This window comes from Brachyistius frenatus, unplaced genomic scaffold, assembly GCF_029030835.1.
Source record: "Brachyistius frenatus isolate BFR_SWC_R1_liver_20210118 unplaced genomic scaffold, ASM2903083v1 Contig_31, whole genome shotgun sequence".
NCBI lineage: Eukaryota > Metazoa > Chordata > Actinopteri > Embiotocidae > Brachyistius > Brachyistius frenatus.
Genome location: NW_027210630.1, coordinates 846,036 through 871,303, shown reverse-complemented (window position 1 = coordinate 871,303; position 25,268 = coordinate 846,036). Strand labels below are relative to the sequence as shown.

At 38.9% G+C, this 25,268-nt stretch overlaps 2 protein-coding genes across 2 annotated transcripts; one reads left to right on the top strand and one right to left on the bottom strand.

The window, feature by feature from the left end:
- Positions 1 to 300: 300 nt before the first annotated feature.
- On the bottom strand, positions 301 to 13,155 carry adra1aa (adrenoceptor alpha 1Aa). Its single transcript, XM_069699744.1, has 3 exons — positions 13,018 to 13,155; positions 8,179 to 9,700; positions 301 to 1,446 (listed from the first exon to the last, which is right to left on the bottom strand). Exons 2-3 carry the CDS (start codon positions 9,074 to 9,076, stop codon positions 893 to 895), a joined length of 1,452 nt encoding a protein of 483 aa, XP_069555845.1. The 5' UTR covers positions 9,077 to 9,700; positions 13,018 to 13,155; the 3' UTR covers positions 301 to 892.
- A 6,011-nt stretch (positions 13,156 to 19,166) lies between these two features.
- On the top strand, positions 19,167 to 21,591 carry tmem230b (transmembrane protein 230b). Its single transcript, XM_069699743.1, has 3 exons — positions 19,167 to 19,497; positions 20,474 to 20,596; positions 20,685 to 21,591. The coding sequence occupies exons 1-3, from the start codon at positions 19,402 to 19,404 to the stop codon at positions 20,823 to 20,825; spliced, it is 360 nt and encodes a 119-aa protein (XP_069555844.1). The 5' UTR covers positions 19,167 to 19,401; the 3' UTR covers positions 20,826 to 21,591.
- The last annotated feature ends 3,677 nt before the right edge of the window (positions 21,592 to 25,268 follow it).

The window sequence follows — 25,268 nt, the reverse complement described above, 5'->3', positions numbered from 1 at the left end:
AATGTCTCAGACTGTGTATGACTTATCTCGACGTCTCTAAATCTGGTGGATTTTTTAAAGAGGTTTGGGGGCCAGTCAGGATTGAGGCCAGCAACCACAAGTTCAGTTAAAATTCCACAGAAGTATATTAAAATATCCATCTGGCATTGCTCAGAGGTACATGAAATTGTGGGAATATGGATGGACAGACGAGAGGTTTACAAGCGAAATATATTTAGTGAATTAACCCTCCCAAAAAAAATGTAACAAACAAAATAAATAACAACAGAAGTCTAAAAATGTTCTCTTGAATCCCTTGTTTGGAATAAGTCATACAAATTTATTGCATGTGACACAGAAGTACGCAAGGTCCCTTTTTATACTGTGTACAGCAGTACACAAACAACATTTTTACATTAGGAACAGCAGTAGGCAAACTTTGGAGACAACAGGAGCACCACTGACCAGCATTTTGAAAATGATTGGTAAACTCATGCAATATATAAAACTTTCCTATTTACACTTTTATACATTTAAACTGCTCTTCCGTAATATAAAATATGTAAACATTTAGAAATCTTTTGGTCCACTTCAGGGGAATGCTTCAGGATCTTTCTTATACTTTTCCAAAAATAAACACTGATAGCACTTGCTGTATTTTCATTTTTGCAGTAGTTAGTGTTTCGAGAGCTAAAAAGCTATCTTCCAAAAGGGTTAAAATACAGTATAGTGGCTATAATTTTGACAATTTTATTCCCACAGATACAAATCACAGAATATTAAAGCTTAGATATTAAATATTGAAATTTCAAAGCAGCCACTGTTCCCACACAGCTAAAGGAAATATATTCTCATCTGTGACCCTATACGGTGGTTGAAGGGGTCATAACAAATGGATGGAGGATTACAGTGGTTAGACAGGCTCTCCTTTTTCCGACAGAGATATTTGGTGTATTTTAATGGTGGGAAGGTTTCCGACGGTTGGGGGCTGGGCACAGTTTGACTCCTGCGTGGGAGTCTCAGCACTGAGGATGCAGCAGCAGGTTTGGTGGAAGCTTTTATTGCAGAGTTTGGCCACTTTAGCTCTGCTCATTTCGGTGGGTCGAGATCCGTCTGTGGGACCTTCAGAAAAGACCTTCCATTCCCTGCTGTCCCTGGAGGAAGGAGTCCTAGACAGGCCTATAGAGGAGGAGGGGCTGAGTCGACAGGGAGGTCCCCTGCTGTCGAGGCCCAGAGTGAGCGACTGGCTGTGACCCTGTGTCTGACTCTGACCTGCACTCAGATTGTGATGGTGTGGTCTGGGAGTCGATCTCAAACAGTGAACTCCAAGTAAACTCTGGAAAGCTTTCTTAAATTCCTGGTTGGAGCACGGGTAGATGATGGGGTTGATGCAGCTGTTGAAGTAACCGAGCCAGAATGTGATCTTGAAGACGGTGTCTGAAGGTCTGTATGCAGGGAACATGGAACCTGTTGTGATATTATAAAGACATTTCAGGAGAAAGAACAACAATATGCAAACAGGAAGGCAGAGTTGGATATTTCAGAAAACATACAGCATGCGGGTCAGTGGGTTTATAATGGGACAGAGTAACAATTCCAGCTAAATGCTAACTTGGTGATGTTAATTAAGCAATACAGTATTAAACAAGTTCACCATCTCCTGTGTAAGCATGCAAGCATCTGGTAATTAGCCTTCTTATCCACATATGGAAACCATAAAATGGAGCCATTTCCAAAGACTCCCCAATCGACATGAGCGTTTTCAGCGTCCCCTATTGGACCAACATGCAATCACACCTAAACAAGAATAGATAGTTAGCCAAAACATACATTCGTACCTTGGTTTTGGCAGCAAAATAACGTGGTATGGTTTTAATGTGTTTATGTTTGACGGAACTTAAAATAGCAGCGTATTAGATTTAATGGCATTTATGAGATTGGAGATCGCAACCAACTGAATACCATTCACTTCACCCTCCACCCTTCCAAGCATGTAGGTATACGGTGTCAGTCTCCCCCTATGCTCCTCCCTACTTTGTCATTCTTTATATTCGATCGCCTGACATCCTCCTTTGCGCCCATAATAATCACTTCAGCCACGAGACGTTGCAATAAATGCAAATGTTGAGTCGCATTAAACTGCTTACACAGACAACCGATTTGTCTATTTTAGCACTAAACACAAAGTACAGCTGAGGCTGATGGTAATGTCAATAGTTTGAACCTAATGACGGCTCTAAATGAAAAGGAAAGGATTTCCAAAAGCCTATAAATGTTATCCTCTAGGAACCTTGAATATTTATAGAAAATTTCACAACCTTTCTGCCAGTAGTTGTTGAGATAATTCACTCTTAATGGTGCTACAAGAAAAGTCAAGAGATCGCTATAGTTATAAGGAGTCATCCTGTGATGGAGGCATGAATATCTGTAGAAATGTTTGTGCCAGTCCATCAAGTACAGGTGGAACTATTTCACTCATTAGAACTTTCTCTAGACACTAGAGGAAAAATCTGTGGATCCCCAATAGCCTAAGGACTCATCACCTGGATATATAATTTATGACAGTCATTGAGATATTTCAATCATGGACTGAAGTGATAAACTGACCAACATTGCCTCGAGCCATGCTGTTAGTATTAATATACTAGTAATATTGCAATTTTTAGAGCTTCAGCTACATGTTAATGTCTGTACTATCTATGAAATAAACATGATCTCCAACTACTGAAAGAATCATATTACCTATGTCTGCTGATGACACTTTATTATCTAATCGTTTTATCCCATTCCATGAATAAATGCTCACTACTTGCCATCAAGGTTAAGGATTTTAATAAAATTGCTGTTATAAATTCTGCTGCTTTTAATTAGAGGAAACAATCATGGCAGATAATGTGAGTGGGACCTTGAATGAAGAAGCAAAGCTAATGGCTTAACTGGTGCATTACATGCAGGCCTGTTTGTCACTGTAAATGTAGGTGACTCTCCACATATTCTGTGGCTGCCAGTAAAACATTAAAATAATTAAATGCCTGACTTCCTGTGAGGCTGCAATCTATCTATCTATCTATCTATCTATCTATCTATCTATCTATCTATCTATCTATCTATCTATCTATCTATCTATCTATCTATCTATCTATCTATCTATCTATCTATCTATCTATCTATCTATCTATCTATCTATCTATCTATCTATCTATCTATCTATCTATCTATCTATCTATCTATCTATCTATCTATCTATCTATCTATCTATCTATCTATCTATCTATCTATCATCTGCTGCAGGAAGGAGAGACGCTGTCTTGTGAAATGCTTTATTGGGCAGTCTGGTGCAGACGGTTAAACGTGGGCTTAGGAAAAATGAGATCGTGATGTCGAGATGGATAGAGAGAAGAAGTGGAGAGAGTTTGAGAGCAAATTATTTTGAGCCTGACTATACAGCTCATACATTTTATCCCCAGCTGTGCCAAAAAAGCCAATTCTATTATTGCCAGTATCCTTGACAGATTCATTTTTTAGGTAAATATAGAAGGGTATTGCAGCTATTAGATAAATGTTTTGTTGTCTAAAATTTATGAAGTATCATGGGCTGTGAAACTCAAAATTGTATCATGTTTACCTTCAATAAAGCCACAACATATTTTGAACTGAGAAAGTTACATGACTCCCTTCAATATCTGTCCAACAACAAAATATGAATTCTGGCAATGATTAAAAAAGAAGGAGGGGAGATGGCATTTGTTTGACAGCAATCACTGAACCCATACAAGAGCTACAAATAAAAAAAAGTATAACTTTCAGTGTCACAGAACCTAGTTCAGTAAAATTGATTTTAAAACAGCGTTAATTTGTTTTTTGCTGCCGTGGGGGTGAAAGAAAACATAACATATATCAGGCAGACATGAGGAACATTAGCATACATTTGGAGTTTATTCTGGCCAGGAGATGAATACAAGTTCAATATTCACTCCTCTTTTAGTTCCGTTTTAATTTCCACCAACTCATGAGTAAAATATCTGAATCTTTAGCTGCTAAATGCTTCGCTATTTTTTTTCTTTACTGAAAACAGGTGAGGGTGAACCAAAGCAGTACAGTTGCAGGACATGAAACAAACACAATGATCTGATAGATACTGAAAAGCTTACTAGAGCTGAGGGGATTTGCAGAGCTGGGTGATTAATATCTGCGGGTCTGTCACGACAAGCAAAATCTTTACCATTCCACATACTTATTTTAAAATCTGCTCTTTTCAAAATGTTGATCAGTGCAGCGGAAACAATCAGCCACTGGTTACCCACAGTGGTATGATAATGATTGATGAACGCTGCAGAGAGAAAAATACCACAAAGAGCCACAGCTGGACTTAAACATTGGAGACATTCCCAGTTCATGGTCAAAGTCTTAACATCTAATACCAAAGGGACACCCTCTGAAGTTATTTGTGAAATTAGCAATGGGTTGCTTTACACTTCATTATAGTCACTGAGAAGGAGCTCTGAAATGCCAAGTAGAGAGAGCAGTATGATCCCCAAAGAAACGTGAAGTCTAACAACTCATCTTTTTAAGATTAGTGCCAAGATCAAAGTCTCAGTCTGATTTTCTCGGATGACAAAATAATATTTATGCCAATAAACCAAATCAGACAATCACGAGTTTTCCAGCTCCATACGCTAAAATTGGTGATTGACTGCTAAATGGACACTTGTCCACAGACTTATGTGGTAACATGTGATGCCAGTATTTGGTGCTGATAGTAACAGCTACAGTGGTGTGAAAAAGTGTTTGCCCCCTTCCTGATTTCCAATTTTTTTGCATGTTTGTCACACTTAAATGTTTCAGATCATCAAACAAATTTAAATATTAGTCAAAGATAACACAAGTAAACACAGAATGCAGTTTTTAAATGAAGGTTTTTATTATTAAGGGAGAAAAAAAATCCAAACCCACATGGCCCTGTGTGAAAAAGTGTTTGCCCCCTCCTGTTAAAACATAACTTAACTGTGGTTTATCACACCTGAGTTCAATTTCTCTAGCCACACCCAGGCCTGATTACTGCCACACCTGTTCTCAATCAACAAATCACTTAAATAGGACCTGCCTGACAAAGTGAAGTAGACCAAAAAATCCTCAAAAGCTAGACATCATGCCGAGATCCAAAGAAATTCAGGAACAAATGAGAAAGAAAGTAATTGAGATCTATCAGTCTGGAAAAGGTTATAAAGCCACTTCTAAAGCTTTGGGACTCCAGCGAACCACAGTGAGAGCCATTATCCACAAATGGAGAAAACATGGAACAGTGGTGAACCTTTCCAGGAGTGGCCGGCTGACCAAAATGACCCCAAGAGCGCAGCGACAACTCATCCGAGAGGTCACAAAAGACCCCACAACAACATCCAAAGAACTGCAGGCCTCACTTGCCTCAGTTAAGGTCAGTGTTCATGACTCCACCAGAAGAAAGAGACCGGGCAAAAATGGCCCGCATGGCAGAGTTCCAAGACGAAAACCACCGCTGAGCAAAAAGAACATTAAGGCTCGTCTCATTTTTGCCAGAAAACATCTTGATGATCCCCAAGACTTTTGGGAAAATACTCTGTGGACTGACGAGACAAAAGTTGAACTTTTTGGAAAGTGTGTCCCATTACATCTGGCGTAAAAGTAACACCGCATTTCAGAAAAAGAACATCATACCAACAGTAAAATATGGTGGTGGTAGTGTGATGGTCTGGGGCTGTTTTGCTGCTTCAGGACCTAGAAGACTTGCTGTGATAAATGGAACCATGAATTCTACTGTCTCCCAAAACATCCTGAAGGAGAATGTCCGGCCGTCTGTTCGTGGCCTCAAGCTGAAGCCAACTTGGGTTCTGCAGCAGGACAATGATCCAAAACACACCAGCAAGTCCACCTCTGAATGGCTGAAGAAAAACAAAATGAAGACTTTGGAGTGGCCTAGTCAAAGTCCTGACCTGAATCCTATTGAGATGCTGTGGCATGACCTTAAAAAGGCGGTTGGTGCTGGAAAACCCTCCAATGTGGCTGAATTACAACAACTCTGCAAAGATGAGTGGGCCAAAATTCCTCCACAGCTGTAAAAGACTCATTGCAAGTTATCGCGAACGCTTGATTGCAGTTGTTGCTGCTAAGGGTGGCCCAAGCAGTTATTAGGTTTAGGGGGCAAACACTTTTTCACACAGGGCCATGTGGGTTTGGATTTTTTTTCTCCCTTAATAATAAAAACCTTCATTTAAAAACTGCATTTTGTGTTTACTTGTGTTATCTTTGACTAATATTTAAATTTGTTTGATGATCTGAAACATTTAAGTGTGACAAACATGCAAAAAAATAAGAAATCAGGAAGGGGGCAAACACTTTTTCACACCACTGTGTATGAACAAGCATGAGAGCAGGTAATGAATAAAATACAAAGGGAGAGAGGAAGCGGGAGCACAGACAATGGCTCGACACCTCACACATATATGTTGGTCTGAAATTCAGCCTTTTTATTTACAGACAGGAGCACCAGAGGACGTCAGAGGTCTGAAAGATTTATTGAGCCTATTTATAGAGTCTACTTGACCGAGTCAAGGCATTTACTACACTGCTCAAAAGACCGTGAGGCTTGTCTGAATGCTAGTAACCTTAGTGTACTTCCATGAAGAGGCAATTCAATTAACATCATCTAACTATTCCATTTTCCATCACTTAAAAACCTGGCAGCAGAATAAATCGATGAATGGATGCGTAAAGCGAATTAATGTAGATGTTAAATAGCTCTCTAAAAGTGGTCTGACTCATGTAAGTGCAGGTGATTAAATGTATTAACCAATTTTTACTATGATATCTCACTTTCTGTGCTTCTTTAAAGCAATAATGACATTTTGGGAAATATTCAAATGTTTTCCTTGTTACCCAGAGTTGGATGAGAATACCAGTCTCATTGTTATTGAACATGAAGTTAGAGGCAGGAAACTGTTAGCATAACTTGGCAATATACATACCAGCACTACTAAAGTTTAATAAAAACTCTAGGAGGTTACTGCTGCCTACCAATAAATACTACAACACATTACGACAATGAAACAAGTTGTAATTTTTACTCTCGGTTTTAGAATGGATTAAACAAACAAGCTACAATCTGTGAGGTTTGAATTTTGGAAAGGGCCAGATGAGCTGTTACACCGTTTCTATATATTCAACGTGGAATACACTCGTCAATCCACCAGAGGATACCGTGTCAGTGTCACGATTTGCCTCAACTAGGTATAAAAAGTACACATACGTCTGATTAGGAGTGGCACAGTGCAGTGGTCAGCATTGCCGCCTCACAGCAAAAAGGTTGTGGGTTGGAATCCGGGCCTGGGCCTTTCTGTGCAGAGTTTGCATGTTCTCCCTGTGCCTGCGTGGGTTCTCTGCGGGTACTCCGGCTTCCTCCCACCATCGAAAAACATGCACCTCAGGTTATTTGGTGGTTCCACAAATTTCCCTTGGGTGTGAATGAGAGCGTGAATGGTCTTTGTTTCCGTCTGTCTCTACGTGTTGGCCCTGTGATAGACTGGCGACCTGTCCAGGGTGTACCCTGCCTTCCCCCAATGTTAGCTGGGATAGGCTCCTTCCCCCCTGTGACCCTGTTCAGGATAAAGCGGGTATAGATACTGGATGGATGGATGTCTGATTAGCCCAAACCAGGTCAAAAAGGGAGGATGTTGGGGGTGAGATGGAACAAACGCAGGACTTTTAGCTGGGACCAGTGTTTGAGCCCTGGAGAAGGCACTGTTTTAACAAAGTAGGTTACATAACATAATGTATTTAAAATACGTAATGTACATTAAGTACCTTTCATCTGTAACTTGTGTAAAGGTACTTATTTTGACCGAAATCATGATAATTTTTTTTAAACCTAACCACGTGATTTTTGGTGCCTAGACCACATACACATTACAAAACACAACATTGACTTGTTATCCTCTAGTAGACTGACGAGTGTATTACATGGTTTCATGTAATATCGGGTTGTCATGTTAAGATATGTTAACCTGTCAGTCTTCTCTTTTAATGCTGAGCAAAAAGAAAATAATTGTTTTCCAAAATGTTAAAATATTCTTTTAACACGTGAACAAAAGATGTAAAAGCTGATTTGATTTCTTTCACAATTGTTACTTTGCTCAGACAAATGGTGCAAAATGTATTAATACTCACCAATGGGTAGCACCAGGAAAAAGGGCAGCCAGCACAACACAAAGCAGCCAACCACAATGCCCAAGGTCTTGGCGGCCTTCTTCTCACGGGAGAACTTGAGCAGTCGCAGGGCGAAATGTGTGCGGCAGCGAAGGGCCTCATCTTCTGATACAGTTGTGTTGCCTCGGTGTATCCTGAGTATCACCTGCTCTGAATCTGACTTCTCTGTCTTGTGGCCCTCTCTCAGCCCCTGGCTCTCTCTGTGAGCTACCACATACACCCGGCAGTACATGGCCAGTATGATGGCTAGAGGGAGATAGAAGGAGCCCACAGCAGAGAAGATCGCGTAGCCTGGCTCCTCTGTGATCTTGCAGACGTACTCGTCCTCTGGTGCCGGCTCTTTCCAGCCAAACAAAGGTCCAATAGATATGATGATAGACAGCACCCACAGCAGCATCACTGCTAACAGAGCCCTGTGTCTTGTCATTATGGCTGGGTAACGCAGAGGGTAACTCACTCCAATGTAGCGGTCTACAGAGATCACGCAGAGGCTCATGATGGAGGCCGTGCAGCAGAGCACATCCACAGCTGCCCAAACATTACAAAAGACCCGTCCAAACACCCAACGATCCAGGATCTCAAAAATGGCGGAGAAAGGTAGTACAGTGGAGCTTAGCAGCAAATCTGCCACTGCCAAATTAACTATAAAATAATGTGTGACTGTCCGCAGGTGTCGATGACAAACTACTGAAAGAATTACCAGGATGTTTCCTACAATTCCAAACACAATGAGGACGCCAAGCACCATGCCCAAAACCACCGCCTTCACCACATTGACCTCTGGGACTAAAGCATGGCTGCAGTTGGAGCAGTTCTGAGTCAGAGGAGCTGGGGTCATATTGTCCAGCACAGGAACCATCAGTTCTAATACTATGCTGATATGTGACAGTGTCCTGTGCCGCAAAGGTAGACTGCAACACACACACACCTACTTAAGTTCACCACAGGAGGAAAAAGGACATCACGGCACTCTCATAAAAGCCATTAGAGTAATGATCATATTAAGTCTGTCTTGTCAAAACATAATTTGAATGATGATGCCTCTTGCAAATGAGCCATTACGTTGGCAATGCATCAAGGAAAATAAAACCACAAGATGCATGCACCAACGCCGAGAAACAAGTATAAAATATGTAGATGAAACCTACTGTGCTGAAATCAGGTAATCCATCTTAAAAAACGATGTTGCTGACATTAAAACTGACTGTTATCATGCAAACGGTGCCAAACATGGTTAAAAATGCATTCCAGATAGGATAGTAAGATGGCTGTACACAAGCAGGAAGTCTTTACACATTCGCTGAATCAAAACATGCAGTGTGAAGCCAAAATTCAAGTTGTAAAAACTGCAATGGGAAACCACTTTTCAGTGCAAGGCGGTAGGTGAGCGTAGGTAAACATCCAGGCTGTTCCTGTCAAACGCAGGGGCATGTTCAGCTTCAGCTTCACCCCAACAACAGCAGACAATGACAGTATCCAGTGCCTTTGAAAAGAGAGACAGAAAATTTTGCTTTGAGAGAATTGACACATCCATCACTTACAGTAAAATACAAACACAGTTATTCTTGTTTTGCTCATTGTTTTGTTCATGCAGTGTTTTTTTTTACATATCACTGCTCGGCTATATCAAGACTGTGGGTGAGAGAAACTGTCTGAGCCACAGTTGCTGTCAGATCAATGTGACCACAGTCTTATCTTGCTTATGGACTAAACGCAATGTAAGGTTAAGGAATAAAGAAACTTATATATGGACTGACTAGTTGCCTGTTTCACTCAGTGGTCTGGGAGACACCACGCAATTAAAACTCTCGACAGCATTCAGCCAACCCAGAATGGCTGAAGTGTCAATAATACAACTGTCTCAATCGCAAGACCTAATGTGTATTTTTTTTGCCGTATTGTGGTGCTAATATGATCTTCAAGTGACCTACAGTACATTAAGATAAGCCTGACCTTACTCTGTCCTCCATATCAATCAATACTAAACGGTGACCTCTACACAGATGGAGGTCAAAACAATACGCATTGTTACAGTTTGACAGTTTGATGTGTGTGTATATTCAAGATGAATTACATTGATCCTTTACTCCAGAATGATATTAAAAGAAAACCGTGGGTTGACATTTTGGGAAAATGTACTTGGTCCCTTTCATGCCGAACTAGACAAAACATTGATACCACTATCAGACCCTTAATATCAAGCAAGTCAGCAGGGGATTAGCTCAGGTTACCATAAAGACAGCAAAAAAGGCACAAAAAAAAACGGTCTAGCTCAGGCCAATGGAACTTGTCTATACTATACTTACAAATCCCTTGTTTTTTTCAAATGTTTTTCTTTCATATTTAATAAAAAAAAAATTAAAGTTCTGGTTGGCTAATGTTTTTTTTTTCAAGACTAGCTGTGCCCCGTGCTTTTTGTCTTTATGCCAAGCTAAGCTCGGCTAACTGTCCGCTGGTTGTTGGCTCCATAAACAATTACCAAGTTAATACCATTAAATAATTTTGGTTTATATTAAAGAAATAAGATATTACACGTTTTTCAAGTTATTTACAGAGCTTTAGAGGTACGTCAAAAGAGATTTTGTAACCTGTGGACAGATTCAGGCTGCTTGTTATTGCCCCCCCCCCCCCCCCGATTGGCTACATTTTTCCTGGCATCATAGTCAGTGTAAGGTACAGGTATGACTCTGCCTCTCATAGGAAACAGATAATAGGCCTCTGCCTGTTTGCCAAAACATAGACTATTTCATTAAAAAATTTTAAACATAATTAAACTGGTTTCCATTGTGACTATGTATTTACGGACGCAACATAAGAAATTCAGCTGCTCAGTTAAACATCCGAGTGGTGTTAATGTGCGCTGATCCTCCTGCAGCACTGATCCCGGCCTGAATTGCTTCTTCCGACTTTGATGCATTGATTTAATTTCATTTCGAATGTTCTGTCTTTTGACTTCAAAACAATGTCTTAGTGCCACACAAACTCCTCCATTTTGACAGATGTGAAATTAATCCTGTCTGTGCAGATTAAATAAATGCAGATTAGATGAGACTAGTAAAAGTAGTGTGGCCATGTTGACGATTTTTGGATTTTGTTAAGCTGCTTTATTTCAGACTAAATTAAAAGTTCATCTGAGTTGCCCTCTTTTCTACGGAATGCTTCTTGTCTGTCTGTCTGTCTCTGTATCTCCATCTGTCTCGAGCTATCTACATCACTAGTTCCTCTGTTTTCCAAACAAAACTGGGTTCAAATATGCTTAACATAAAGACTGACTGTGCAATGAGAGGAACAGGGCGACAGCATTATGCAGTCCCCTCAAGTCTTTAGCTCCCTCCTCTCCTCCATTGCTCCTCACTACACTATTAACCACTGGCTGACCTTTTTCTCATGCTGTCGTTCCCCTCAAGTCTCTACTCCACACAGCATGTTCAGCATGTTTGACTGACTTTTATGTTTTAGGTTAGCTCCATGCGCTGGCACGACACAGCAAAGCCTCCGTCCTCAGCAGCCATCATGCAGTACCTGCGGGCTTACGATGTAGAGGAAGGAGGTGGGTTTTTAAGTTACCTCATTTTGAGGTATTAACTGTCCTTTAAACAATAAAAATGTTCCTTTTATGTTGAACACACTAAGTTACAATGGCGAGAATAGGTTTGATGGATTTACTGTTAGACAAGTTCACTTATATAATTTCTGGAGAGTTGACCAAATTACATGCTGTGATTTCCAATGAGCCCATCAAACCTAATTTGATTATTCGTGCAGCTTAGCCTACTTTATGAGAACAAGATTTAAACCGGTGATTTAAACTATGAATTCTTAGATAACTTGACATGCTTACATTGGGCTCCTGTTGGAAGATCTGTTGATATCACTAAACTGCATGAGTATGGGATTTCATTTGGATTAAATATCCTGTGGATCCACTGCTTTTTTTTTTTTTTTTTAGAAGGTTGGAGGTCCTTACTGTTTCAAGCATGTTTCTCTACCGCAGAATACAAATATAGGACTCTTTCTCGTTCTTGGCTGTTTTCCAGGCAGACGTGGATGTGTGAAAGTGATGGATGTGCAGCTGCTGCTCAGGGTTGGGCTGGAATCCACAATAATGTTGAGGACAGCTTAAAACATGCAGCTTCTCTATGTCTGCGATTTTAATTGGTCCAAGATAAACAGCCAGACCGGCTCAGGTGTAATCTCAAACTCTTCACTGGTGTGCAGAGCAATTCCCAGCTGCAGGACTACACCTGTCAAAAAGTGACATCCACCTTAATAAAAATGACAGAGACTGGGGGCTTATAGTCACTAGAGCCCTCATGGCATTCCTCTGCTGCACACCCTCTTAACACTTCAGTCATTCAATTCGTTCCTATATGAAATTTAAAGGCTGGTTTCTCATTGTCCTCAAGAAATTGAATAGAGATTTTAAAACACCAAAAAATAACATCATATAAATCAACTCAGTCAGAGCAACCCAGTGTTATTTTAGAGTAACAGAAACCAGACAATTATGGATTATAAACAAAGCCCATTTGACAAAATCTATGCTTCACAATTTCAAAAGTAAGCATGAAGCCTAAAATTAAATTCGGATGGAAAAACAAATCTCTCTTACTTTTGACTACTTTTGCACAATTCATTATTAGATTAGACGTCATCCAAACATCGAAACGATCGTTAAATTTATCCAACGACTGCACTGCGAGCACTGACAACCAAATGAAGACACGCATTAAAAGAAACATAAACTATCCTCTCAAACTCATTCGGTTAAATACTTCAAATGAAATTTTCGGGACTCACCCAACTTTGAGTTTGATTTTCACATCCCAGCGGTTTGGCTGAGCCACATTTGGAAACGGTTGTGATTGCTGAGTCGTACTCAGGAGGCGGCGAAAGGAGAGCCAAGTGCGCTCATCGTGGAGAGCCCTCGCATTTGCTGGTAGAAACGCACGAGCTCCAGGTGCTCCAAGTCTCTTCACACGATGATGAGCACCAAATCACTCCCTGCTCTCTCTTCGAACCACCACTCTCCCCTTCCCCCCTCACCCCCCCGTCCCCGCATTACCTCCACCCCTCCGTCCCTCCCCACCCAACCAACCATCCTCACATCACCTCATTGCCGTTCGGCATCACTCCCCGTGCGTCATCACAACCAGTCACATACAGTCCATGACTTTTCCTTCAGAGATGTTTTATTAACGGGCGTCACTCACCTTGCCGTCGAACTTACACAATAATACAATGAGTGTGCTGGATGAAGCGTTTTTTTACTTTTTTTTTTTTTTATTTTATGTCGACCGAGAATGGGTTTTTTTTAAATTGTATTGCTTTCTGTTACAATCAATCCAAACTTTTGAATTACATAATCTCAGTGACTAAATAATCCTTTAAAACCAACTCTCAAAACCCCCTAAAATGAACATTTGGTTTTGTTTCTTGTTTCGAGTTTTGTAACTGTCAAGATAAAAAAAATATATATAGATGATGAGTCAGTCTTATGGAGTTAGTTTTTAGTTAAATGTATTTTTCAATAACAGTAGATTACAGCTCAGGAATGACGTAAATATTTTATAGCCTAAATATATCAGATTTGAAGACTGGCAAACAACGGCCTGCTTTATTTTACAATAAATATAGCCAGAGGCAAATGAGCTTTCTCACACATTTTAATATATTATACCATCACTTTCTGTAAAGGGTATAGGTAGGTAAAGTGATTTATTTCTAAATCTCTCTTATTCTCTTTAGTCTTCTCACCTTTTGTCTTCTTTCCTTTTGCTTTTTTGTCTTGATAAAGTTAGAAGTCTAATGTTGATAAAGAAAGATCATCTAAAGGATGAACTGCTTTTCTTATCAAAAGGACTAAAACCCAATTATATTTAAATATAACGCAGTACATATCCTATGGCACTCTCCGGCCGACCTGCTGTATAACAGTCAATACAGATTTGTTAATGATTAAGTCTTTACAGTCAATTGTAATCTTTCTGAAGTGCTGCAGTTTCAACCGGGCCTTTATAATTCACAGACTTCTTTCCTCTTTTTTTCTATTAAACTATAATGAAAAGACAAAACAGAAACAGGCACACCAGCTTTCGGATGAGAGCGCATGGATAAATACAGTACATTGATTTTGGAAGGGTGGATTCTTTTCTTCCCACTGTGGACAAATCCTTGGTTTGAACCAGTTGGAGTATTCTTAGTTTTTCATGCTGGGTCCAGATATGGATGCTTCACCCAGGGCTGCTGCCTGCTTACAGTGAGAGATGTGAAGCCCATCTGTGAAGTAAACATTTTACCATTTCAAGTATGGCCTCCGTGCTCAGTCAATCATGAGATTTATGCCTTTTTTTTCTTACCTGCTGTTATATCCTGGGGACAAATCTACTCCGTCCTGTCAAAAGCAAAATCATAAGCACTCTTCTCAACTCTTTAAATGTATAGTCACATCAGCAAAATCACTTAATGACAGTAATAAACATTTATATTTTATGTGAATTATGTTACAAAAGCAAATGTCACTGATGGGGATTTCTTTTAAATTGAAAACCCATTTTCACAGCAATTTAAACTGAAATTAACATTTCAATTAACATTTAAAGAAATTGTATCTCATTATTATGCATGCATGGCACTTTCTGAATAAGTATTTAACTTAGCAATAACTGTGTGATCATGTTGTGCAATAAAAATAAACCAGTGAAACACCCATGATTTAGGAGATGAATATAATAATAGAGTGGTGAGATGATCCTCTTACTGTATCTGCCTTCTGTGCTTGTTAGTTTCTGTTATTTGCATTTTCTTGGGGTCTATTGTGCAATCTGTTGGAAACGTAATTACCTGTCTGAGCAGACCGTGCAGTGAGGCGGGCTGCTGAGTTTGAAAGGTACTGAAATCAATATCTGTGCACTGGAACAAACATTTCCCATCATGGAGGCAACAAACCTGAGCCATGCATTCACACTAATGTTGGCATTTACAGTGACATTCACCTTAATTGCATATCTAGATATTTCCTCTCCCATTGTTCACTGACTTTGACAAACTCTTACAAAAAAAGAGAAAGATGTAACAGGTACAGATTTCAATCATCACAGCAGGTGTGTGTACACAGCTTAATATTCTGCAGAGGCTCGTATAAAACGCTTTCCATCTCGCAGGAAAAGTCAAGGTGGAAACAACTTTATGTTGTCATCATATTCTCAAAGCCACAGAGCTACTGTGGGTGTTTTTTTTTCTTAAGCTTCAGGAAAAAAATTTGTTGAAATTGTGAAATAAAGGTGATAGAGTCCATGTTCTCGATGATGTAGCTAGAGTTGCAGCAGTCAGCTGTCCTCCCACTCTAAAGCTACTGTAACCTGAGGCTCACTTGAAATGCAGATTAAAGAGCAAAAAACACTTGAATCATCACAAGCAATGGACCAAATTACAAGATGTATCCCTGTTTCTGGCTGCAACCGTCCTATACAGCACCTGCAATGGCGCGAGCAAAGCATCATCCATGTTGTTCTACATTAATTTTACATGAGCTTCGAGTGCTCTGTGCCGAGTGATAACATTCTGTGATTCAATCAGAGTTGACAGATCCTTTTGTATTCAATTACCCTCAAACACTTACATGGATCTATTTCACAGTAAACAATGTCAGTCAGTAGTTTTGTTCACTGAAGCAAAAAGAAGTGATATTTGGGGCAATGAAATATTGTGGTAAGATTTTTAAATTACTGTACTTCAATGTCTTTGTTAAGGATATTTCACTCTGGAAAGCCTAAATGCTAATATACATTTGCTAATATGCTTACAGTGACAAGGCTAAAGCAAGCAAAGATGAGCAGGTACAATGTTTACCATGTTCACCATCTTAGAACAGTGTGTTAGCATGCATTAAACACAATATTGGACAAATGATGAAAAGTTTTGTCACAATTTATCCTGAGGGTAAGATGGAGGTCTGTACCAAAATTCAGATCCAACATCACGGTGGTCATTCGGAGTAGTCATTTGAGAACCATGGATGTTTGCACCAAATGTAGTGTCAATCAGCGCAGAAGATGGAGATACTTCAGCTGGATAAAAAAAAAAGTCTGAGTAATTTGTGGGGGGACAACACATAATTTCATGATAATCCATGAGATATTTGTTGAGATATTTCAGTCTGGATAAAAATGATGAGCTGTCCTACAGATGTGCCATCCACCTTATAACATTCTACCGCTCATCATGTTTGAGCACACACACAAACAAAGCACAACACTACAAATCAGCTCAATCATTCATTCCCTCATCACACAAACGTTGTTCGACAACCCTAAAAATAAAGTAATTATATTAGACTGTGCAAATTTATTTTAAATGTTGAAAATCTTGTTGCTCGGCAGCACCCACATACCACATTGCATCATTTCTGAAACCTGGTGGCTTTAAAAGGAAAAAGGCTGAGCCTCAGGGAGATTGCAGGATATTGGAGTGGTATAATGGGTCAGGCTTTTATTGGGCTCCAGTTGTGGTTCTATCTGCAATTGCTGTAATGAAGACAGACCTAATTATCTCAGCAGATAGAACTCCACTATGAACAGGACTCTAATTATGGCCTAATCGCTGCTTTCTCACTCAGTGACAAACTCAGGGGTAATAGGGGGACGAGTGCTGCTGTCTTCTTAGCATGTAGATGTACAAACACACATACACACCCTGAGGTCCCAGTGTGCTCAGCTGTTCTGATGCTCTTCTGTGCAGACATCACAGTCGAGTGGCAGGGATTATCTGACATGACAACACACTCTGCCCCCCTCTGACTGGTGACAGTCTTGCCTATCATTTGATTAATTAATGACAACTCCAGATGTCACTTGAGCAACAGTATTATTGCGATGCACATTGTAAACCCCATTGCATTCCTAAAACACTTGTATTTCTGAAAATAAAACAGCAAACATAGACACCGAGACAATAGATGAAATCATGTTTAAAAAAACAAAAACAATGGAAGGGGCAGCAAGGTTGCCTACAGCTAGATTATGGCATCAGTTTTTCTATTTTGGGCCCATTCATTCGGATTCTATGAATGTAAAATAATTGCAGATTTATCCGGTCTTTTGGAGTGTTTCAAGGCCATGAAGCCGATAAATTAAATGCTGTGTTTCTAAATTCAGACTGACAAATGGTAAGCGGCTTGTGCAGTGACCTTGATTGTAGGTATTGAGCAGCGAGGAGACAGAACAGATAAGAGGAAAGTTATTTGGTGTACAAACGAAAGATGCTCCGGTGACAGTTAATGAGTGGAGTCACATAGCACACTGATTAACAAAAGTAGTATGATTGATAAAGTAGAAGGCGAAGTTTACTCCCGTTATTGTCATCAACATGTTGAATGAAGATGGCAGTTTGGGCATCCAAAATGTCTCAGTTATTTTCCAAGACATACGTGTCTTATATAACTGCATTTGTGCTCTGCAATTTGGAATACTGATGCATTTAAAAGTGATCTATAAAAGAGAAAAAAACATATTTAATCTCTATGAGACAAAGATGAAATCCAGTTGTGTGCAGGGTAGATTTTTTTGAGATTATTTCCTACAGATGCTTCAGTATATGTATCTAAAATATGCATCACAAAACTAAACAAGAAAAGAGAGGATCGACTACACTGTGATGCATGACAAAGAATATCGCATGCACTGAAAAGTGGCAGAAATATGAAACACAAATTAATGGCTTTAGGGTTTATGTCCCCCCAGAGATCACCAATATGGCCTTAAACCACAATAATGCGATTTACAGTCAAGGTCACTTCGCATACAAATGATCACTCGAGACTCAGTCTCTGCCAACATGTACTTTAAAATGTATTATTGATGCTGCAAGCACATCTAATAGGAATATACATTTGCTTTGTTACTATTTTTCAATGAAAGAGCAGTGTATTTCTGGATTATGTACAACCTGAGAACATTTATCCTTGAACGTAGAGGCTCTACCAGAAAGCTGGAATCACAATGATCCACTGGACCAGGTACCTATCTGACTTCTGCCTAAAGGAGAGTCTATATTTTTCTATGTGACAGTCCAATTTTCCACAAACCAGCAGGGGAATGTGAAAAACACAATTTAAAAAGAAAAGGTTGGGGATACATCATACTACCTCAACAGCTTGAATTATTAATTTCAGTGGGGTTGCCAGCAAATATTGTTTTTTGTGTGTCGCCTATTTCATGGTCAGTCGCTCATAGACCAGTTTATTGCTGAGCACGACCAAAGAGATGACAAAAATTGGTAGATAACTTTATATACACAAACAATTGACGCTGCTACACCCCACACCTGAAATTCCAGAAATGATTTTTTTTTTTTTTTGCCATTATATCTATTAATGATATGTTTTATTATTATTACAAAATCATGACTTTTCATTGAGTAGACTCTGTGAATACTCTTATTTTCTGTTTGGCAAAATTTTCATGCAAGAATAAATCTTGTGTGATGTAGAAGATTGCATAAAAAAAAAACCTCCAGATGAGGACTGTGTCTCTGCTTCCGTTATATTAATTCATATCCCCAAAAAAAATCTGCAGCCTAGATGGAAACGTTATCTTCATAGGACACTGTGATTACTAACATAGCCCGAGAGAGCACCGCAGGAAATGAACTGCCACACAAAAAGATGAATCCTGACACCAGTGTCAATCTGAGGGCTGGCTGTGACCTGGTCAGTTTAATAACACTCGACACCGCCCTCTTGTGTCAGATATGGTGCACTGCAAATCACCATCGAAAACAATTTAACAGAAGAAAGCAGATTACATCATCTTTAAATTGTGTAACTACCTTAAATTGAATTCCATCTTGCATTGCACATAAAATATTTGATTTGAAGTGTGGAATCGAGATTTCTACCCAAACAGTGAAGACGCTTCAGTTTGCGCAAGCGCAGAGCAGAAATACGCGTGAAAACACGGAAGTACAAGAACAAACAACACCCTGCTCGCTGTAATCTCCTTTCAAAGCGTGTTTAAGGAAATGTTAACACTAGCTTCAGTGTTGTATTTGACTTCGTTTTGGTAGTGACGGCTTATATGGAAAAGCATGGCTGCAGCGTCGTTGGTGCTTCTGTAGTTGTGCTGTTTGTGCATCACTGAAAACACTGAAAACAAACAGGCAGTAACTCCCGAGCAACTAAGGAAGATGCCTGCCCGTAATCTTGTGTCACAAGGGATTCCTAACAGCAAAGTTAGGTACTCCAGGTTAGCCACTGATGACGACGGCTACATTGATCTGCAGGTAAGGGAGGATGCATCAGGATAAATTGACCCACTAAATGCTGTATTTTTGTTGGTAAGTTTGAACAAACAGTTTATATTGAACCAAATATAACTGTATATTAATACTGATTACCTTGTTGTATAGATTGAAGATCATAGATCAAGTCGAGTTTATTATCAATTTGAAAACAGCTCCTCCAAAGTCACAGAAGACATTATACAGGCGTTTTTGCACCAGTAAATGAACCTTTCTGTGAACAATAGGTGGGTCCACGCTTTAAAACAACTTGAATAACTCTTATCATGACAGTTTGGTGAATGCAAGCTACAGTATTTGATCACAAAAAAAATGTACTTACATCTTCAAATACATGACGTAACATGACACTTCCATATCTCGTAAAGGTCACGCCCTCTAATAAAAATTAAAAAAAAACATTTGTCTATCAGTCACAGACTTTGACAACAATTTTAAGTACACTCAACAAAAATATAGGGTAAACGCAACGCTAGCTGTAACAGATGTAAGGCTTCTTTTATGCACACAAAAGGTTTATTTCTTTCAAATATTGTTCACAAATTTGTTAAAATTCATGTTAGTGAGCACTTCATCTTTGCCAAGATAATCCATCCACCTGACAGGTGTGGCGCATCAAGATGCTGATCAAACGGCGTGATTATTGCACAGGTGCCTCAGACTGGTCACAATAAGAGGCCACTCTAGAATATGTACTTTTATCTTGCATTTTAACAACTTCTTGAACAAAATTTGAGAGAAATAAACCTTTTGTAACAATAGATGAAATCTTAGATTTTTGTTTACCTTAACTCATAAAATGTCAGAGTGGAAACAAAAGTGTTGCGTTTATATTTTGGTTGAGTCATATTAATTTTGCCTTCCCAGTTCAGTACAAGAGTGGGAAAACAGACACTGCCACAGAGGACCTCATGTGTCAGAGCTACGTTTTTAATTCAATATTTCTCCTCCTCTGCAGTTCAAGAGGAGCCCACCCAAAGTCCCGTACAAAGCCATAGCACTGGCCACAGTTCTCTTTTTAATCGGCTCTCTGTTAATCATCATTGGCGCCCTTGTCATGGCAGGATACTTCGGAACCACTGTGAGTACCTTTTTAAGGCAGAGACTTTATTTCTTACAGCATCACACAGAACAAACAATACATGAAATCAATGTTTTGTGTCTTTCAGGACTCAGACCGAACCGTGCCCGTCCTTATCATTGGGATCCTTGTCTTCCTGCCGGGAATTTACCACCTACGGATAGCTTACTATGCATTTAAGGGCTACCCAGGGTACTCCTATGATGATATCCCAGACTTTGATGACTGACCTACATCATAGCTTCAGCCTCAGTCTTGCTTCGCTTACATGCACCTTTATTGCTTGCGCTGAATAGAAGGAAGTGTTACCTTTTATAGAAAGTAAGGTTGATTCATTTTTATAAATTACAGTGTTCTTCTGGTAGATTTTTATGCCTGGGTAATTAATGCCTGGCTGCTGTTATGAATCCAGATCAATAGCAGATATTGTTTGATTTGTATATTTGTTTTCTTAGCTTGATAAATTAATACAACTATTATTATATTATTTTTTTAATTTGTATTATGCCATTTTTATCATTCAGATATTCACAGAGGAACCGTATTATTATAAATTTGATTAATGCAGATCAGTGTCAAATTGATGTTACTATTATTATTATTAATAGAAACCACACAGTCTCAGTGTCACTGCCAACACCGAGTTGGCCTGCAATACATTTTAGCTGACAATACAGAGGAATTTAGCCAGTGTGGCTACTTGAAGGTAAATACAGGCCGACACTTTTTTCAGTAGAACCTATTTTCAAAATCAAAATATTTGCATGTAAAAAAAAAAAGTAATCTTATTCAGTGTCTTCTTTAAATTGAGGTGATCCATCCACCTGTTTAATGGCACAGAAAATAAAATAAAAACTGTCTAAAAAATTATTTACATCGCAATCAAGATCATAAGTATGTGCAAAGATGTCACGCACCTGCATCATATATTATACAACTCCTCTGGCGGTTAAGTGATATGTAATAAAAGGCTGTTATTGTTTGCCACAGTTCAATAGCGCTGTTTGTCTTCCGGTTAATGCCTCCTTACTCTTCAGAGTTGTTCTATGTGGGAGGCTTTCAAGTGATTAATTCCAATCCTTTGATCTCCATATGGTGCACCAGGCCTGTGAGAGTAAAGATTGTCAAACAGTGCAGCACGCAAGTAATTATGGATCTACCAATCTGTTAACAAACCTTTCTCCTTCTATTCTGTGTCATCAGCGCATCTATTTAAGCATACTTTGAAAGTCTGCTGGTGAAAGCTACCTCTTCTATGTTCTTTGCAGAATAATGTCACATGTAAAACACATTTCTAGACAGGGTTGGACTTCTCTAATCCTTTCAGATGCACCGGTAACCCGCTGCTCACCAAGTGGATAGTTTCAAGGATATAATTGCGTGCGTGTCTCTTTGTTTCTCTTTTCTTGTTATTAACTGTCCATTTAATCAGCCACCAACCACAAACTACCTGGTATTAATTAGATCAGATTATGCACTTTAAAGCAGCTCAGAAACTTTTTTTTTCCTAAATACTGACCCTCTTTTCAGGAGGCTCCCACACACAAAACCTCTTAGCGGAAAAAGAGATTTACTGCATTGTCCCTGCTACCTACACTTAATTTGCACTTTATTGCCTTGGCAAAATATTTTTATTGGCTGATGTGTGCGTTCACGTAACCCTCGGTTTTAATGACATTATTTCTGTATAAGCAGCCGCTGCTGTTCAAGGAGAATGTCTAAGAATTACAGTTTTTATATGAAAACATAAAAACTTGTATAGTGACATGAGTTGAGTGCCAATAAACATTACAGCTGCTGAGCAGAACCATATCAAGATCAGTGAAGAAAGCAGATCCTTTACTGAAGTCTAAGTACCAATACTGCGATGCAAAAATACACCATTATAAGTAAAAGTCCTGCATGAAAAATCCTACTTACGTAAAAGTACATAATTACTATCAGAAAAATGTAGTTAAGTTTTGAAGTAAAAGTACTGGTTTTGCCCCTCTGACTGGTAGAATATGATATGACCTTCATAGACTATCAATTGTGAAGCATCAGTGTGTAAGGTAGGTAGGTAGGTAGGTAGGTATTTACTTTATTAATCCCCGAGGGGAAATTAAAATAAATAAATAAATTTGCAAGCAGCATGTTACTGTTGCTATTGCTACAGGTGGAGCTAGTTTGAACTACTTTATATCCAGTTTTATACACAGGAACAGCAGAAACATCTGAGGGGTGCTGATGATTATTGATTAGTGGGAGAGGAAAGAAGAAGAAGAAAAAAAAAAAGTTCTGATAAATAAGTGTTTCCAGTTCTGGCACTTTTCTTCTAATCCTGGATTTTTTTTTTTTTTTGTGAGATTTTTGAGAATTTGAACATTTATTGAAATTCAACCATGTGTTTAATTTAGAGAGAAAACTTATTTTTTTTGTTGGAACAGTTAAAAACTCAGACATCTGAAATGTGACCCCAGCTACCCACTGGTTTTTGTAAGAAGTCAGAAGTCAAGAAGGTTGCAAACCACAGGTTTGCTCTTTAACATTGTGTTGTATATTGCAGGTTGTTTATATTATCAATTGCCTCACATATTAATTTAAAGATAAATAAAGCTGTCAGATGAATGTAGAATAAAATATCAAATGGAAATACTCAAGTAAAGTACAAGAACAATATAGGCTACTTTCCAACACTACCCACTTTCTGAGGGACATTTTAATGAACCAGGTCAATGCCTGTTCTTCTGTCTATTCTATCAGTTATTCCCCTTTTAAAATAAAAAAATAAAAGAAAAAAGTCTATGGTTGTTCCCAGTAATACAGCAGCTCGGTCATCTGGCACCTGATTGGCTATTTTAAAAAGTAATGCAACCAATCACATCCTCATCGGTAAAACGTGAAAGTAGATTTTTTTTTTTTTTCGGGGGCAAAACGTCCAGCACATTTTAGGACATCTCAAAAAGTACTTTTGAGGTAAGGTAATGAAAATCTTTGACTTTGAAGTTAATGTGAAATGGTGAGACATAATCTGTCAGGAATCAATGTTTAGTTCACCGGATTTAACATTTAAGTAAGTTATAAACTAAGCATAGCTAATGCTAATGTAATGGCTTGTTTCAGTCTGATCATGTTAGTAGAGAAGGACAGGCTCGACTGAAGTCTGAACAAACACGTGTTTACATAATTTTATGTGTTAGGTTTAAAGGGAGAATAATAACTTATTTTTTAATAGCTTTAACATTAGTTAACGGAAAGCTAATTATTTTAGCTATAACATTTTAATGGCAGTGTAGTTTCTAAAGGGAAAATTATATATATATATATATATACAGCTATATTTTATTTTAGGTTATCTGCTTGTCTAATTAACACATTTCATTGACATTCAGGTTATTAAAAATTTGGCGAATATATTAAGAGTAAAATAGACTATGTACTTATTTCCCCACTTAAAACAAGTGGGGAAGTTTTGGTCGGTTATTAAACTGGAAATGTGAATTTAACAAATTCAAAGTTTTATATTTTTTCACGAGCAAGGGCTCTAGCAAGAATAAGGTTGTGTGTGTGTGTGTGTGTGTGTGTGTGTGTGTGTGTGTGTGTGTGTGTGTGTGTGTGTGTGTGTGTGTGTGTGTGTGTGTGTGTGTGTGTGTGTGTGTGTGTGTGTGTGTGTGTGAGATAAAATAACCACCTTCATATATTTTAAAATGGTTTTGAGTATATCACACCCGTTTTCCAAGAATTTTCTGGACAAATGTTGGACAGACGTTCAGAGGTTTCTTGACAACGCGTCAATAATGTGCCCTGAAGGTGTGTTTTCCTTTTGTTAAGACCACCAGCCTTTCCCACGGAAAGTCGCTTTTGTCCGAGGCGCTAAAGTACCAGCTTCGTCAAGTCACAGAGACAGACGGCCCATTAACGGAAGTAGTTTATCGGACCTTCAACATAAAAGCATTTTGCCGCGAGACGGATTCTCAGATTTTGACTGTGAATGCTCCAAGCACAGATGGACTCAGTAATACGATTTCACAGTCTTTAGTATTTCTTTTCAGTAATTTGTTTTTTTAGTTCGTGTCTGAGCCTGTTATACGTTTCATCTGACCTTGTAATAGCCACGGACTGTATATCAAAGGGTTGTAGCCTGCGTGGTTATAGATCCAAGATGTGGAAAAGCAATTTTCATCTATTTAAGACCGGCTGAGGGACAGGTATTGCAAGGTACATTGTCGCAGTCATTTTGAATAGTCATGGAAATAAGAACCACAAGAAGACTTGTTTTGCCCAAGTGTCCCGGTGTGTACAAGGACCCTAAAACTGTAGCAGCTGAATGTATTCAAACCATCCTAAATCTAGTTTTTTCACCGATGCATTTCCTACTGTGACTTCTCTAAATGTCTTCTGTTAACAATTCTGATTAATGTGTTGATTATTTACACAGCTAATCAAAAATTGTGGAAAAAGCCTAATCTTTCTGTGTCGTGTATTTGTTTATTTTATGTTTCGGGGTTCAATAACAAACTCAGGAACACCGCAATTTTTTTTTTTTTTAATTTAAAGCCTTATTTTGAAATATTTAACCGGAAGTGTTGTGGTTATGCTTTGTGTGCATTGGCAGGGGCCGCAGTAGGAGGAGGGACACCGCGGGTAGAGTATCAACAGCAGGGCTCCAACGAAACGTGTAGTGTGCTGCTCT

Excerpts from the sequence above, each read along its gene's own strand:
- tmem230b (XM_069699743.1), top strand. The coding sequence starts at position 19,402 with ATGCCTGCCCGTAATCTTGTGTCACAAGGGATTCCTAACAGCAAAGTT. Across the intron at positions 19,498-20,473 it reads ACGGCTACATTGATCTGCAG|TTCAAGAGGAGCCCACCCAA; the intron begins GTAAGGGAGGAT and ends CCTCCTCTGCAG. Across the intron at positions 20,597-20,684 it reads CAGGATACTTCGGAACCACT|GACTCAGACCGAACCGTGCC; the intron begins GTGAGTACCTTT and ends TGTGTCTTTCAG.
- adra1aa (XM_069699744.1), bottom strand. The coding sequence starts at position 9,076 with ATGGTTCCTGTGCTGGACAATATGACCCCAGCTCCTCTGACTCAGAAC. Across the intron at positions 1,447-8,178 it reads TTTCCTGGTGCTACCCATTG|GTTCCATGTTCCCTGCATAC; the intron begins GTGAGTATTAAT and ends ATATCACAACAG.